General features: G+C 37.0%; 1 protein-coding gene and 1 long non-coding RNA gene across 5 annotated transcripts in view; one reads left to right on the top strand and one right to left on the bottom strand.

Moving 5' to 3' along the window:
* iqsec1b (IQ motif and Sec7 domain ArfGEF 1b) overlaps positions 1 to 18190 on the top strand; it is a 206155-nt gene that overhangs the window by 65711 nt on the left and 122254 nt on the right. For all 4 annotated transcript variants that reach the window (XM_083533967.1, XM_083533973.1, XM_083533966.1 and 1 more), the window contains exon 2: positions 5566 to 5673. In XM_083533967.1, the coding sequence (XP_083390093.1) occupies positions 5566 to 5673 (108 nt within the window). The remainder of the gene's footprint in view (positions 1 to 5565; positions 5674 to 18190) is intronic.
* The window catches only part of LOC310722056, a 142243-nt gene that overhangs the window by 15576 nt on the left and 108477 nt on the right, over positions 1 to 18190 (bottom strand). The gene's annotated exons all lie outside the window — the stretch shown is intronic.

Below are 18190 nucleotides of genomic sequence, written 5' to 3'. Positions count from 1 at the left end.
ATAGTAGCAAAGCAAACAAAGAATAAGATGTGATTTGTGATACACGAAACAACCAACGGTACATAGTAGAGATGCAAGCTCACAGCTAAGAAACTTAATTTTGTTCATGTGAACTGACAAATTATAGACCAGTATCAAAATTTATACATAACAGTACAGGAACAGCAGTGATTAAAGTAGTAAATGACCTGATACTGGTCTCAGGGTTCTTGTACTTGTACTCCTGTATCTCAGTGCAGATTTTTATACTGTAGATCAAAAAGAGAGACTAGAAATTGGGGTGGGAGGATTAAGGCAACAACTATTTACTGGCTCAGATCTTATCTGACCTCATACTACATCACTGCATCGTACATCACTAAGGCCTCCAGATTGACAATTAACATTTTTACAGATATACATAGTTTTAAATGTCGTAGAAAAGATTTACAGTTGCTTATAATTTATCCTTTTTTTTTTTTTTTTTTTTTATAACTTTGTTTCTACATATGCTATTTGTATTTTATAATTGCTATTGATAGATTGATGGGCGATGATAAGAAAATGGTTTGTGAAAATTTAATGCACCTCTGATTTTAGTGGACTGAAGTCTGCTGGAATATTTCTTCAGCATGGAAAGTGTAACTGAAGGGAAATTATATTGAGGTGTGGGTACAAGCCTGAACTGAGACACTCCTCCTCAAACCCAGGCACTATGTGATCAATAAGACTGAATGCCACTGCAGCAAATAATGACAGGTTTTTTGTTTTTCTTTCAGGTGTTATAGTTATTATTTGGAGGCCACTTTTTCTTCCTGAGCTATGGGATACTATTGCTACAAAGGTTCCATAAATCAGTGCAGGGTGGTAGAAGCAGAGGCCCACAAGTAATGAGAATTTAGCTGCTGCTCTCTGGGTCAGTCACCTCTGTAGAACTGCCTTCCAAGGTAGACTCCCATTACCCATGGCAGATTAGACGTTTAAAAGAAGAGGAAAAGAGTGATCATCCTGTTGCATTGAGCGGTTAAACCGACTATCCTTTTCTTGGAATAAGTTTTTGTTAGATTATCAGTTGTTGTTTTTTAATGCTTGGCATGTCCGAATGGTTCTGTTAAAACACTAAAAGGTCATTTTTGAAGAGTTAAGTGCAGTTAGTGTGTGACAGCAAGGCTTTATTTGTTTTTCAGTGTTTCCTTTTTTTTTTTTTTTTTTAATAAATATATATATATATATATATATATATATATATATATATATATATATATATATATATAATATAATATAAAATATTTATTTATTTAACCTTTTACACTTTGTTGAGGGTGAGATGGTTTGGTGACTGATGTTGATGTAAAACATGGTTTATTGCAGTGACAGATCATGTACAGAAAGACTAGAACTTATTGTATAAAATATTATTATTATTATTATTATTATTATTAACAACAACAATAAAACAAGAACTGCTTGTTTTTGCATTTTGCTTCTTAGTAAACTAATTTTCCTAATTTCTGATTATGGTTACCATATTGCTAATTACCCAGTAGGGCATATACATGTATTATATACAATGTCATCACAATTCCAAAGCCTGAAATAGTTTTCAGCTACAAAATTTTAAATAATTCATACCACAAAGTACTGAATACTTTCCTAGAATAGGAATACCATTTGCATTTGCTTATGAATAATTCAATAAGCAAGAATAGAAAGGAGGATTGTGCATTGGGTTTTGATCATTTGGTCGTGCAATGGGGGTTTAGGGTAAATATCGAGAATACTATGATCTCAATTACAGAATTTTTATTATTTAATAATAGTTGGTCTAATAGAATAATGAGTAAATGCTAAAGTGGCTTGTTTGAAATCCACCGCAGTTCCACTGACATCAACAGAGCTGCTATAAAATAAATATGGAGTAAAATACAAATCCATTTGTGTGTCCCTGAGCATTGTAATCATGATGAAATCTTGTAAACTAAAGCTTAAACTGGTCTATTTTTGTGTTTTGTTAATCATCTCATCATCTGTAATCAGTGTTTTTATGCCATTTGAATAACAGTCCAGATAATAGTCCAGATGCCACAATGATGTGTTATAACTTTTTACTGCTCCCTCTTTGACACTGCTCTGGTTTTATGTGAAGCCTTCCAGGTACTGATAATAACATGAGATTTAATTTTACATCCTAGTGATGGAAATTAAGGCTCAGTTCACTGAGTCAGATCAAATGGCTCAGCTTACTGATAAGGGCCAGGTCCTTTAAATTTTTGCATAAAAAAATGCATTTTTACACAGCCTAAAGATGTTAGCCTTTACCTATGTTATCTGTCACTTTTACTAACTTCTGATCAACATAATGACATGAAAATGTGCATTGCAATCAGTACATAAATTCTATTTCAATAAATGTAGACCATCAAGATAATGCATATTTCCAATTACAAATATGTAAGCTAGCATTAAAGCTTTGTGGATAGAGAATATTTTTTACTATGTTAATTTTATTTGTTGTAAAAATGTTCTCTCCCAGAAGAGCCCTTTTTATTTATTTTTTTATTTATAATTTTTTTTTTATTGTAGGTTTGGTCAATACTGACTAGTCCTTCCCAAATGGAATTGTTTCAGGTGCATTTACAGATGAAATACCGACTGAAGAAGGAGCAACAGCATACTTCAGTTTTATTCCGTTTGGCTACACCAGCATTTTTTGTTTGTATAAATAGAAATATTAACCATTTTAATAATTCACTGAATAAGCTTATTTGGTGTGGTACATGTTTGTTGTCTCACAGTCTCTGGGATAACCAATTACCAAAATCCTCTATCAGCATCTTTGATTTGCACTATCCTGTTAAATCTACTGTATGTCTGGTGAAATTGGCATCTGTTCTTCCACAAGTTGGAAACAAATTTTTTTTTTCTACCCTGTAAGTTAAGGAGGCAGACATGCCAACCTTTTATGTCTTTTCTGTAGGAACTCCACATTTTACCATTGAAGTGACTGCTAATACGTACACGTTATAATAAGCCAGTCTACATGTAAATCAATAAGGATTTGCAGTCGCAAATTTTATTCTCTGAAATTGACTAGCAATCTGGATACCCCACCCCGTCATCCTTTCTCCCATTAGTGACTTTCTCAATTGATGCCTACAGCAAATTGTAAAATCTAACATGCTGCAAATAATTTAAAGTTAATGTTAATTAGAAAGTAATTAAAAATGCTGCTTATTTTCCTGCACCAGCTGTGCTCAAACAGCATGCTCTCACTTTCTACCTTACAGGTACAGCACACTACAGTTTTTTACCTTATTCATGTGATTATAACAGGACTATGCATTATTCCTCTTCAGTACTGGTGTGTCTGAAAAGCTACTGCATACATCATTATAACAAGCAACAGTGCCATGTTTATTAAGCTTTTTATTTGAACTTTTGTCACAAGCAGAGTCTATTTCAACACTTGTTTTATTTCAAATCATGCATCAGTTTTGTGCAGAACATAAACAGCCATTATACTTTACTTTACTGAAAACCAAAATCTACAAAGGCTTAAAGAAGCCGATTTAGTTTTGTAGAAATTGTTTTGTACAGGACTGGTATTTGTGGGTAATCAGAAGAAAATATTCTGTTTGTTCATGTCTCTGCTTTCTGGTGTTAGGTATTTATTGAGCTTTGTAGTAATTACAACTGGCCCCATTTATCAGGGTAATTGACACGTGTACAGTAGTTTTCTTGATTGAAAATAAAGTGCACTGCTGCACTTTGGAATATTTTGATATACGAAAAAGGAGACACATTTGTCATCTTTGTTTGGAACCAGGAAACAGAAAAACATGCCCAGTTTGGCTTAAAACCTTGTCTTTCTTTTCTATATCATGGACATTTGTACCACACACTGCATCTGCAAAGCCACCAGCATTGTGGCTGACCACGGACTCACATCCACTCTTCATCCTCCTGCTATCTATAAAAAGGTTGTGAAACATTTGCTGCCTCGTGTCCAGACTGTATAATAGTTTCTTTCTACAAACGATTTGACTCCTCGATACAAAGACACCAGTCTGACAAACACACATACACACACGCACACACAATTAACACCTTTGGTAAAGCTTTTTGCATAGAACTGTGATAAAACCTGCCATGTTGTATGGTTTAGAGACAGTGGGATTGAGTAAAAGACAGCAGGTGAAGCTGGAGGTAGCAGAGCTGAAGATGTTGAGGTTTTTGTTGGGAGTGACGACGATGGACAGGAGTAGAAATGAGTTTAGTAGAGGGACATCGCATGTAGGACGTTTTGAAGACAAGGTGAGGGAGGCGAGATTTAAATGGTTTGGACATGTGCAGAGGAGGGACATTGGGTATATCGGTATGAGAAGGAGGAAAAGAGGAAGACCAAGGAGGACGTTTATGGATGTGGGGAAGACATGCAGGTAGTTGGTTTAAAAGAGGCAGATGTAGAGGACAGTAGTATGGGGACACATGATCCGCTGTGGCGACCCCCATTTGGAGAAAAAGTAGTAGTGAAGCTTTTTGCATAAATAACTGCTGTTAAACCATTAATATTTACATGTACAGTGTTATTATTAAATGGACAATCTATTTGTACTATTTATTGCTTTATTGTGTTGCATATTTGTTGTATATTGCTTACACATCTTTGTATAGGTGCAAACAAACAAACCAAAAGAAAACAACCCTTTAATAAAACCTAGACTAGTCTTGCAGTACTGTCATTAGTAGAAAATAGTAGGATGTAAAGATGCATGCAAAGTGATGTGAAGTAATTCTGGTACACACATGTGTACCACATGGACACTTGTGCACATGTGATTTTGCCATTTTTCTAGGCAGCGTGTCACTATAACAGGATGCTCAGACAACTAATTTGTTCACTTTGGCATGTAAACCCGTGTTTTCTGCCATGTCAGCAGCACATGAGGAGTTGTCTAGTTTTAGTCATCTTCCTGTTTCTCTTGGGACACTCCACGACTGCTTGACCCATTTCCATCTGTCACCTTTTCTTTTCCACCCCATACTTCCCCATGTCTCCTCATCAAAATCCATTCTTATCTGTGCATGTAACACTTCCATCTATCTGTATCTGCTCCCTCTCCCCTTCCTTTTATCTCCTACTCTTTGAGCAGGCAGGAAGATGAGAGCTGCTTTAACCAATTATGATTATGCGTATTCCAAAGGTCCCTGCCTTGATTTGCAGTCCTTCAGATGCCAAGTGTGCAAGCTGAAAGTAATGATTGATTCTATGCTCAGTAATGCGACAGTCAGCACTTGTTCTAATGCATATTCTCTCAAGTTAAAGAAGTGTGCGTTTGCAATCTGAGGATGATTTGAAGCCCAAAAGCATTTTATGTCTATTGTGCAGCATGATATCACATCAGAGATGAAATCTCACAGCATTCTCTGAAATCCGTGTTGTCATCATGTTTGGTGCCCCCTATTTCTGCTATCCATTCTTTAAATCAACTGAAGGTAGAATTTTGTATGAAATGTGAGCATGCAAAAAAAGTAAAATGACAGGGTTTTTTTTTTTCTTTTTCTTTTTTTTTATCTTTTCCCAAGACGACACACTTCTTTGCCTCCTGAAAGGACAGAAAACCAAGGCACCTATATTACTCCTCTCTGTCGACGAAGTTACCCCTGTCGTAAATGGAAGTCAGCATCGTTTGGGTAAGTGGAAAGGTTTACTGTTTGCTTTTGCTCACTGTTGACACACAGATGCTGCATGCGTAAAACTGTTCTACACCCCATACAAATGTTCTGCTTTTAGTGACTCTTATCATAGTGAGCACTACTGACTCTTCAACATTTGTTGTTTTCATGAGACTGCTGTGTCTGTGTATATGCAATAACTGATCTATGCTGCATTCTGGGCTCTATGATTTCCTCTGTGTGGCCCTGCTGATGGGACTCTTTATTTTTCACTTTACCTTGGACTTGTCTTGTAACTCAGTTACTTTTATTAGGCTGAAGATTTTCCACACGGGGGAGCTATTGTTACTGTACAGTAGTGTGGAATGTCCTGGATGTGGACAGTAGATGTTCGTGGATATCAGCTGTACAAATCTGCTATAAAAGCTGAAAAAGTGATGAACTTTATGGTATTCCTGCAAGTCTGGCAACAAAACCCGATTGTCACCACGGCAGTAACTGGAAATTAACAAACATATGGTAGCCAGAAATGGCCATCACAGCATTTACATCACAGCTTGTAATTGTATTACGCACATGAGAATTGAATTGATGTGTGGTCCCTGGGATCAACATGTGATTTCAAAATGTGATCTGAGCAATGTCTGCAAGGTCAGGGTCAAAGCTGCAGTAGATTATAAAATGATTGATAAATGAATAAAACCGTTTTATTAATTTATATATATATATATATATATATATATATATATATATATATATATATATATATATATATATATTACACACATATACAGTGAGGAAAATAAGTATTTAAACACCATGCTATTTTGCCAGGTCTACCACTTAGAAATCATGGAGGGGTCTGAAATTGTCATCGTAGGTGCATGTCCACTGTGAGAGACATAATCTAAAAAAAAAAAAAATCCAGAAATCACAATATATGATTTTTAAACTATTTATTTGTATGATACAGCTGCAAATAAGTATTTGAACACCTGAGAAAGTCCATGTTAATATTTGGTAAAGGAGCCTTTGTTTGCAATTACAGAGGTCAAACGTTTCCTGTAGTTTTTCACCAGGTTTGCACACACTGCAGGAGGGATTTTGGCCCACTCCTCCACACAGATTTTTTCTAGATCACTCAGGTTTCTGGCCTGTCGCTGAGAAACACGAAGTTTGAGCTCCCTCCAAAGATTCTCTATTGGGTTTAGGTCTGGAGACTGGCTAGGCCATGCCAGAACATTGATATGCTTCTTACAGAGCCACTCCTTGGTTATCCTGGCTGTGTGCTTCGGGTCATTGTCATGTTGGAAGACCCAGCCTCGACCCATCTTCAATGCTCTAACTGAGGGAAGGAGGTTGTTCCCCAAAATCTCGCAATACATGGCCTCCATGTGCAGAAAAACACCCCCAAAGCATGATGCTACCACCCCCATGCTTCACAGTAGGGATGGTGTTCTTGGGATGGTACTCATCATTCTTCTTCCTCCAAACACGTTTAGTGGAATTATGACCCAAAAGTTCTATTTTGGTCTCATCTGACCACATGACTTTCTCCCATGACTCCTCTGGATCATCCAAATGGTCATTGGCAAACTTAAGACGTGCCTGGACATGTGCTGGTTTAAGCAGGGGAACCTTCCGTGCCATGCATGATTTCAAACCATGACGTCTTAGTGTATTACCAACAGTAACCTTGGAAACGGTGGTCCCAGCTCTTTTCAGGTCATTGACCAGCTCCTCCTGTGTAGTTCTGGGCTGATTTCTCACCTTCCTTAGGATCATTGAGACCCCACGGGGTGAGATCTTGCATGGACCCCCAGTCCGAGGGAGATTGACAGTTATGTTTAACTTCTTCTATTTTCTAATGATTGCTCCAACAGTGGGCCTTTTTTCACCAAGCTGCTTGGCAATTTCCCCGTAGCCCTTTCCAGCCTTGTGGAGGTGTACAATTTTGTCTCTAGTGTCTTTGGACAGCTCTTTGGTCTTGGCCATGTTAGTAGTTGGATTCTTACTGATTGTATGGGGTGGACAGGTGTCTTTATGCAGCTAACGACCTCAAACAGGTGCATCTAATTTAGGATAATAAATGTAGTGCAGGTGGACATTTTAAAGGCAGACTAACAGGTCTTTGAGGGTCAGAATTCTAGCTGATAGGCAGGTGTTTAAATACTTATTTGCAGCTGTATCATACAAATAAATAGTTTAAAAATCATATATTGTGATTTCTGGATTTTTTTTTTTTTTAGATTATGTCTCTCACAGTGGACATGCACCTACGATGACAATTTCAGACCCCTCCATGATTTCTAAGTGGGAGAACTTGCAAAAAAGCAGGGTGTTCAAATACTTATTTTCCTCACTATATATATATATATATATATATATATATATATATATATATATATATATATATATATATATATATATATATATATATAAAATCAGCTATAGCATTAATATCAATTACAGATAAATTATAAATAAATTAAAACACTATCTCGTTCCACTGACACCTGCCAAAAGGTGGGGTACATTAGGCAGCAAGAAAAGTCAGTTCTTGATGCTGATGATGAGTTGGAAACAGGAAACATAAGGATTGGCCAAACATAAGGATCTGTGCTACTTTGGCCAAAATGTGATGGCTGGACACCTGGGTCTAGCGTCTCCAAAACAGCAGGTCTTGTGTGGTGTTCCATGTTGTGTGGGGGTTAGTACCCACCTAACTGGCTCACGGATTGACAGCCACTGAACAAAGACAGGGTCATCAAGGCTGCCCAAGACTCAATGATTGATGTAGGACCTGGAGGCCAGCCCATCGGGTTTGATCTCATAGAGGAGCTACTGTAGAATAAATCGCTGAAACAGTTGCTGGCTGTAATAAAGGTGTCAGAACACTGTAGCTTGCCATGTATAAGGCTAAATAGCTGCAGACTGGTCAGATTGCTTATGCTGATTCCTGTCCACTGCCGAAAGTATCTACAATGGGAATATGAACATCAGCACTGGACCATTGAGCAGTGGAAGAAGATGGCCTGGTCTGATGAGTCAAGTTTTCTTTTAAATTATGTATCGTCACTGAAGCATTAGATCCATCAGTTTAGAGCAGAAAATAAACATTACAGTATAAATCAACATAAAGCAGGAAAGACTGTCACAGTCATAGCACCATCTTCGACTTAAGATATTTTTTACTTACGATGGGGTCGTCGTAACTTAACTCCATCATAAGTAGAGAACTACCTGCATTACTTTTACCATTGTATTTGTAGTTAAGATTTTATTTATTATTATGTAACTCATTTATTGCTGAATGTTGTCTTAAAGATATTTTTGCAGTAAGCTCATACTTGTGCCTCTAAATAGCCTTCTTTTTAATGTAGTCTTGTTTTATGATGCATTCTGCTTTGACATGCGCTCTACTGTGCCATTTTGCACTTCAACTCAGAGATTATCACCTGCGTGTATATGTTTACAGTTACATCAGCTGAAACATTCGAAAGTCTATAATGTCTATAACGGTGTTACCAAAAATGTATCAAAAGAAAGCACATGCTGTACTAATTAAAAAAAAAAAAAAATTTATTTTATTTTTTTAATAAAAGGATAAAACTGCATCTCTAAAAAGATTTAGAGGTCTGTTAATGTACAAGTGGATTTTTTTTTAATATAAACATTACTTCGGAATTAATGTGCACTATTCTTTGGAATGTTTACTTGTTTATATACCCAAGACCAGGGGTCACTAATATGAGTCGCCCACAGGCCTTTTCTAAAAATAGTTCACCATAGATGCGGCTCACCAGTAAGTGGCGCTAATTTTTTTTTGTTGCTATTCTTTTTTAAATCTGTCACGGATAGACCAAAAGTCAGAAACCGGAGTATGGTTAAACATCTTTTCTTTATTTAGTCTGAACATATACAAGGCAGATGAATTTGCTAGAATGTTATTGTTCCTGTAGTAACAGCTCATTCACAGGCACATTTATGGCAGATAGTCCACCATATACAAAGGTTAAGAATACACAGATTTAAAGAGATATTATGTAGTAATCAGTAAAACATTTACATTATATTTGCATTTGTGGCATTTGGCACACATACTTATCCAAAGCAACTTACAAAAGTGCTTTGAGGTTTCTATCAATAAATGCATTCTGATATTGGTTTGCTAGATGAAGAATACCATTCTTTCTTCTCACCAGAACTTTTCTAACTATATTTTCTTCAAACAGAGTTTTTATACTAAGTTAAGTTCTTTAAGGAATAGAAGGTCTTCAGAGGTTGTTTGACGACTGTTAGTGACTGTGGTTTTTTCCAGCACCTTAGTGCCACAACAGAGAAGAGTCAAGTTTATTTCTATAGTGCTTTTCACAACAGACATTGTCTCAAATCAGCTTTACAGAATTGAACAGTTGAGGTGAACGATGTTCATTTATCCCAGATGAGCAGCCATGGCGACTGTGACAAGGAAAAACAGGAAACACTCGAAAAAAACTCGAAAGGGGAACCCATCCTCATTTGGGTGATATCAAGAGTGTGATTATTAAATCTTTAAACAATACAGAACACTGGAGAGTGAGAACTAACATTAGCACCGGAATGTAAGATTATGAGTAATGTTCTTTCTACAGTCTTTTACAGTCATTTGAGGTAATGGAGCCAGGAGCCACTAAGCAACTCATAAAATAACTCAACATTTGAGATAATCATAGATCCAACACCAGCTTCTTCATGCCAGAGCCTTTAAACACTCAAAGAAGGCCAATATCCAAACTCCACATGAAGTAGGATCCAAATGGTGCTGGTACATCTCTAGATGGTTCGGGATGTTTGCGGGGTCTGCATCTACTTCTGTTCAAGGTCCACAATCTTCATGAGGTGTTGACTGGTGTGGACTGGAGCTGGCGCAACCTCAGGGTGCCTCTGGATGGGTAGAGAAAGAGAAGCAGTGGAGAGGAATTAGCGTAGCTGCTGGTAGGGGAAGACAGGTAGCCAGTGTAGGGATGATAAGATTGGGGTTATATGATCATGTTGGTATGATTTTCAAAAGACATGTTTCTGTCTAAAATAACTCCTATGTACTGTTGAACTGGTAGTTACAGTACATCCTTCTAAATGCAGGTTAAAATGCTGGAGCTTCTGTGAACTGTTTTTTGGGCCGATGAGCAAAATCTCTGTCTAATCAGAATTTAATAATAGAAAGTTATGAGTCATCCAATCTTTTAATTCTTTGACACACTCAGTTATCCAAGCCAATTGAGCTGTATCATCTGGATTTGATGAGATATATAAAGCTGGGTATCATTAACATAACAGTGCTAATCCCATAACTTCTAATAATATTTCCCAAGGGAAGCATGTATATTGTGAAAAGCAGGGATCCTAGAACTGAACCTTGTGGCACCCCATTTAAGTCTACAAAATGGTAAGGACAGGTAGGGTTTAAACCAAACTTAAATGAAGAGCTATCCGGGTTAATACAGAAAAGTCATGAAGCATGCCTTTCTTTTACCCTGAGAGATGGTGGACTGGTCAAAGATTAGTAGAGGATTGGGAATTATCACGGTGCAGTGTGGGGTGACTTAAGTGCTTTGAGGTAAAGCATGATGCAGTACAGTTAAAGAAATGTTTTGAGTGGTGCTGGTCCAAGTTTTTACTTTGTATGCAAGCATCAGTGTTTCAAATTTAGTGCTACTACAACTACTGTACAATTCCATATTATAGTAATCCCCCATTTTACCGCAGTTCGAATCTCACGCCGCTGGTTTATCGTGGAATTGCATTTGCCGCATAACTCCTTTGTTTGGCTGATTTTCCCGGTCTCTCGCGGATAGCACGATAAACCAAAAAACGTATAGGGAATTGTTTTGGAGTTTTATGTTGAAATAATGAAATTTATAAATCAAAATAAAAGTATTAATTATAAAATAAGGTAAAATGTCGATTTATTACAGTACTGTATACATAAAATTGCATTTTTGGGGTGGCGTCTATTTATCACGTTTTTTTTTTTTTATCGTGGGCGGTTTTGGAACGTAGTCACCGCGATAAATGGGGGATTACTGTATAGTAAGAAGCACTTAGTTAGGAGAAATCACAATCTATTACTTATATATATTACTTGAATATTATTATAGTTTTCTGCTGCAGCATAGTCTAGTGTAGGAGCGAGGAGTTTGAACTGTAAAGATTCGTGTTAACATTTTCTTTCAGGTTTACTAAATTCAATATAGAAAATACAGAAGAAGCTGCCACTCTTGGGCCCTTGAGCAAGGCCCTTAACCCTCTATGCTCCAGGGGACCCTTACGAGAAAATCAAGGACCGTGACGTCGGAGCGACGTGGGGGCCGCCTTCCCGTGGGCTCACCACCTGCAGGAGGGATCGTAAGGGACCGGTGTTGAGAGGATTGGGCAGCAGTCGAAGGCGGGGGGCCTTCACAGCCCGATCCCTGGACACGGAGAAGTGTCTGGGGAATCTGCTTAAACTGCTGCCCCCGCAACCCGAATTACGGATAAGCGGGAGAAGATGAATGAATGAAAAAAACACAGAAGAGGCTGATGAGGAAACATCTGTTATAACATAAAGAATCAAATGATAGCTTGTCTAATGGACATTCCATAATAATAAATATATCTCAGTGGCGGGAGGTCAGGGCCAGCAAAACTATCAGAAGCACTGACCTACATTTACAACCTAAATTCTAATATTTTTTCCAAATTGTATTAATTTATTCCCAACAGTTTATTCTCTTCATTTCATAGCGTTTTTCATAGCTGTGGATGTTAGGTTTCTTTTTTCTTGCTCCTGAGGCTCCAGTGACCACTGTTCCTGCCCCTCTCTCCTCCCTGGATCTTCCCACTTCGTCCAGGCCTGCCTCTGGGTAGTGTTTTATTCGACTGGAGGCCACTCTGTGCAGCTTGGGACGGTTTCTCATCAACGCCTTGGGTGGTTCCATGAAATTCCGGAGTAAGAACGGGCGCTTTGAGGATGGATTTAGACTGTAGTTAATGTCAACAGTGACTCCTACACTGACTCAGGAATACAGTTCGCTTCTGATCATCATCACTGTACCCCGCAACATTGTATATATGCTTCAAATGGACATTCAGTGCAACCCAGATGAGGATGGGTTCCCTCTTGAGTCTGGTTCCTCTCAAGGTTTCTTCCTTATGCATCTCAGGGAGTTTTTTTCTTGCCACAGTTGCTCATCAGGGACAAACTTACTTACAAAGAACATATTTACTTTTAATCACCACATTATCTATGTATAGCTGCTTTGAGACAATGTTCATTGTTAAAAGCGCTATACAAATAAAAATGAATTGAATTGAATTAAATTTTTGTCCAATCAGATTTCAGCCCCTATGTGCTGCCATGTCAATCTAATCAGATTATTGACCATTGAGAATATTACCAACGGGTCTGTTTCTTTAACCAATCAGATTTCAAATTCGTCTCACACTGTTTTTTCTTAGTTAGACTTTTTTATGCCCACGGAAGAAGAGAAATTTATTTGGTCTCAGACAAAAATTTCAGAAAAGCTAGGCATCCTGAGCAGAGGTCAGCCATCGCCAGTACCACTGGCTTACAGGCTCTGAGGAGCGGTGCAAATTACGAGCAAATTACGAGCAAATTACGAGCGGTGCAAATTACGAGTTTTTATGTTTTTTTCATGTTATTAGACAAATATTGATTCTGAACTGCTCCAGATGATGATGGTGGCACAGTTGTGGTTGTAGTGTAGAGGTTTGGAGTCTTAACTGGGTTTCTTGCTTTAGTAAAATGGTATTCACCCTCCATATGTAAAATGCCTCTCTCTCTTTAATGCCACGCGTTGTTATATTGCGTTTTTGTATTGTATTAATGGTTTCTATAATCGTGACGTAATAGTGGTGGTATTAAGAGGTGGATTAAGTCAGGTAAATCCCCACTGAAGGCCCAGGTACCAAATGCACAGCCCGCCACTGATATATCTATACCCAGTAGGGGTTTAACGGTACACGTATTCGTACCGAAAGGTTTCTGAACAGGGCTTTCTATTCGATGCACATACTGACGAACGTATTAAGTGGCAGATCACAAGTTTGTTTAGTCTCAGTCACTTTTTTTTTTTTTTTTTTTTTTTTTGGTTTGTTTTTTATTATTAAATTCAAAACCATACACAACAATGCCAAAGGTTTAAAACAAATAATAAAATTAACTAGAGCTAGCGCACTGTTACTTTGGCTACTCACTCTGTACCAGAAATACGATTTGTAGTGTGTTGTTAAACTCTGATTTTGTTTTGCGCATGCACAAAATTTGCTGCCCCTTCCATTCTTACGACAGTCTAGCGATATGGATTTTTTTGCGTTTTATGTATAGCCTCAAGAATTTCTCCCAGACGGAGAAAATCCTAACAATTCCACATATCGAGGGAGTGAATAAATGAATGATAGAAGGAATGATGACATTTGTTAAAGTATGCTGAAATAAGTAGAACAGTTAAGTAGATCATATCTTTAGAAAAAGAGAAGTGTAACACACACACACACACACACACACACACACACACATTAAAATACACATCTGTATCACCCAAATGGGGTTAAATGTAAACTATTTAATTTAATCTTTTAGTTTATTTCCTTTTATTTATTAAGTTAAAATTGTGCCAATGTAATAAAAAAAATTATAAAATGATTTTATATTATTTACCCAAACAGGCATTTTATTTATCAAAAAATGTTTAAAAAATGTAAACTGTTGACGTTTACAAATGTTTATAATAATACTGATAAACTGCATTATTAAAAAAACAACAAGCAATTTAATGTTTTGCATTACCCTAACTGTACCGATATTAAACTGAACCTTGACTTAAAAACCGAGGCTTGTGCTGTGAATTTTGTGTAATGTTACACCTCTAAAACCCAGACAAAAGATATATTCTGTGCATTATTACCATAATTGCATTTGCTGGCAAATGTGTTACAGCAAATTTGCTGTAACTGTGATATAAGTAGAATAACACTTTTCGAGCTGTGCTAATTCTGTGGTTTACTGTATTATATTGGTGCCACTTGCATGGATTTTTTATTTGAAATAGTATGGTATTTTGTGACTTGTTTATTTCTTACAGTGTGCAATCTTGTAATTCTACAGATTACAGTAAAACTTTAGGCTTTACCTGCTTAATACCACCTGTTGACTCCAGGAAGTGGCAGTTATTGCGGGCTTTGAGCATGAGTACAAACAGTGATCGTGAGTTCCTGGGGCTGTGGACTTAATCTTCAGAAGCTTTAGAGCTTGCAATCCCTGTTTCTCACTGAAGGGATTTGATTGAGCTGTGAGAGGGATAAAGTCAGGGATGAAGGAAACAGTAATGCTTATTGGAGAGACTATTGGACAGCTAATTGAATCCTATCTGTATGTTGATCATATCATCATATTAAAAAATTATTATTGGGGGTGCAATATGTAGATAGATACATATCTAAAGGAATGCAGGTAATGTTTGGAAGCAGGCATGGATGCCCGAATCTACCAAGTGGACCATGTTATTAGCTGTCATTAATAAATAATATTTTTTTTTTTTTTTTTTCAGGGAAATAGCAATTGATAGGTTGGAGACAAATACAGCTTCAGAGATAGCCCAGATAGCCCAAATAAACACTTACTCGTAGTATTTGTTCCTTTGTAAGACAGTAAAATCACCTCTTGAATGAGTCAAGGCATGTACAGTATTTCAGGTAAAAGGTGTTGCAAGCATAGGCATCCTAACCTTGTTTTTTATGCATTAGCATAAACTTGGCAACATGCACATTTTAATGAGCACTGCTTAATTAGAGGCACTACATTTTAGCTCATCAGTATTCCACTCAAACTCTGCATGATCAATAGCAGCATTTGGACTTGAAATAATTTCTTGCAGATCATTAGCAAATATACAGTTTCAGAGATTTCAAAGACCTCATTCTGAAGGATGTGTATGTACTAAATGAAAGCCACTGGGATCAATTTCGGTCTTGTATCTGCATACATACTGTATCATGTGATTCATGCTTCACTAGTACACTTGATTTTTATATACTGCACATCAGAAAACTCATTCAGTGTATATTTGGGCCTCACAAGCTATAAATCCATCTAGATATAGCATTTATTAAAGTTGAATGAATGAATAAATAGTTTGTTGCCTGAAATAAAACAATACTGATAAAAAAGAAAAAATAATGGTATTCTAAGGAAAAAAATATTTTCAACTGTTTAAATAACATTTCTTATATGATCAAGACAACCTGATTAAACACAAAACATTTTTCAATTATCTTTTCCTTAATGGAAGCAGAAAGGTTATCCAAAAGCAATTGGTGTAATTTCTCCCTTAGTTTTCATTAGTGGCCAATTAGCCACATTTAATTGATAATTGGGTTCTATTAGATTAGACACACCTAGGCTTAAGAACTTGTTGAATCTAAACATGATTTAAAGTGAAACCTTCCAGCAATGTGAAGTGGGTCTCAATTTGCAGCACATCATGCACCAGTCAAAAGAAAACCTGGAAGAGATGAGAGTTATTTAATAAATCAGCATGGAAAGGGTTACAGAGCATTTTCTAACCACAATGAGCACCATTATCTCCAAATGGAGAAAATCTGAAACAGCGGTGACCATTTTCAGAAGTATCAGGTCTATAAACATTCCTTCAAAAGTGCATTAATGATACCTCCATGAAGCCTCAAATGAACCCAAAGAAACATCTAATGAACTGCAGGCCTCTGCCATCTCATATAAGGTCAAAGTTTATGATTTCCCTATTAGAAATAGACTGTTCTTATAGTGAAGTTCTAGGATACCAGTTTTTCCAGTCAGACATGGTGAAGGAAGGGTAATGGTGCGAGGAAGATTTGCTGCTTCAAGCTCTTAGATGACAATTTTAGGGACTTCTGCTGTCAACCAGAAAAATCATGAAGGAGAATGTCTGGTCATCAGTCTGGGATCTGAAGTTCGAGGACAAATGGGCTATTCAACTTTAAAATAATACAAAGCACAGGAGCAAATCCACATCTTGCTGAAAAGAAATTCAATTGGTCTTGTCCTGAATTGAACTCCATTAAGGTGATGTGACAGGACTTTAAATGGACAGTTCATTGAACACCTTCCCTTGTAGCTGTAGAAAACCGATACAGCAAAGTAGAGTGGTCCAGATTTCCCCCACAGTAATGTGAACAATGTTTGGTTGCAGTTGTTCAAGCTAAAGGTGAAACAACTAGTTCTAAGTTTTGGGGCAATTACTTAAAAAAAAAGAAAAGAAAAAAAAAAAAAAAGTTCTTGTTCTTTTTCTTTGATTAAATTAAAAGATTATATTCAAAAGTGATTTTTCATGTCCTCTTGCCTCCTATTACAGTTTCTATGAAGATCTGAAACCATAATGCAAATACTTTCATAGGACTGTATTTGTCCATTTGCATTTTTATTACATCATTCTCTCATTCCTTTTTATTTATTTATTTATTTTTTTACAATTATGTGCATAGCATTAGTTAAAGACAAACCCTCTGGTTTGTACTCGGATTTTGCTGATTTTTTTATTAAATCTATTAAACATTTCACATACACAGAGCACTTTACTAGGAACACCTGTACACCTAATCATTTATGCAATTATTTAATCAGCCAATCCTTTGCCAGCAGTAAAATGTATAAAATCAGATGCAGCTATCATCTAGCATCTTCATACCCTTCATGGGAATATAGAAACAATGTGATCCGGGTGATTTTGGCCATTACATAATTGGTATAATTGGTGCCAGTCAGACTTGTTAAAGTATTTGTTAATATGCAATAATGGAAAAAAAGCAGCAGTTGTGTGGACAGAAACACTGTTGATGTGAGTTGAGTTGACAGAGGTCAACTGAGAATGGCCAGATTAGTTTAAGCTGTCAGAAAGTCTACAGTAACTTATAAGTAGACTACACAAATATAATGAGCAGATCAGCATCTCAGAACGCACAGCACATCAAACCTTCAGGTAGATGAGGCTGCAACAGAATATCAAATTGGCTTCCACTTCTGTCAGCCAGGAGCAGACTGATGCTGCAGCAGTCACAGGCTCAGCAAACCTGGACAGCTGAAGACTGAAAGTTCTGAAGTCTGGTCTGATGAATTTCTACTTCTGCTGAGGCACACAAGTAGCTGGGTCAGACAAAGCATCTACCTACACATGTGAGAAGTGTTTACTTACTTACCACTGACCATAAGTTGGGTCATTAATACTAATCAGTCATCATTTGAAAGCCACAGCCTATTTTAGTGTTGTTGCTGGCCATAATTTATCATATTCTCATGGCTACTTCCAGCATGATAGTGCACCAGCAAAAAAGTGATTTTTTTTTAATGACAATGAGTTCAGTTTTCTTCAGTGGTCTTTTCAGGCATGAATTCAGTAGAACACCTTTGGGATGTGGTAGAACAGGAGATTCACAGTTTGAACGAGTGCAAAAATCCGCAGGAATTGTATGATGCAATCATTTCAGCATGGATCAGAAT

This window comes from Silurus aristotelis, assembly GCF_946808225.1.
Source record: "Silurus aristotelis genome assembly, chromosome: 28".
In the NCBI taxonomy this organism is placed as follows: Eukaryota; Metazoa; Chordata; class Actinopteri; order Siluriformes; family Siluridae; genus Silurus; species Silurus aristotelis.
This window is presented reverse-complemented; position numbering and strand designations above follow the sequence as displayed.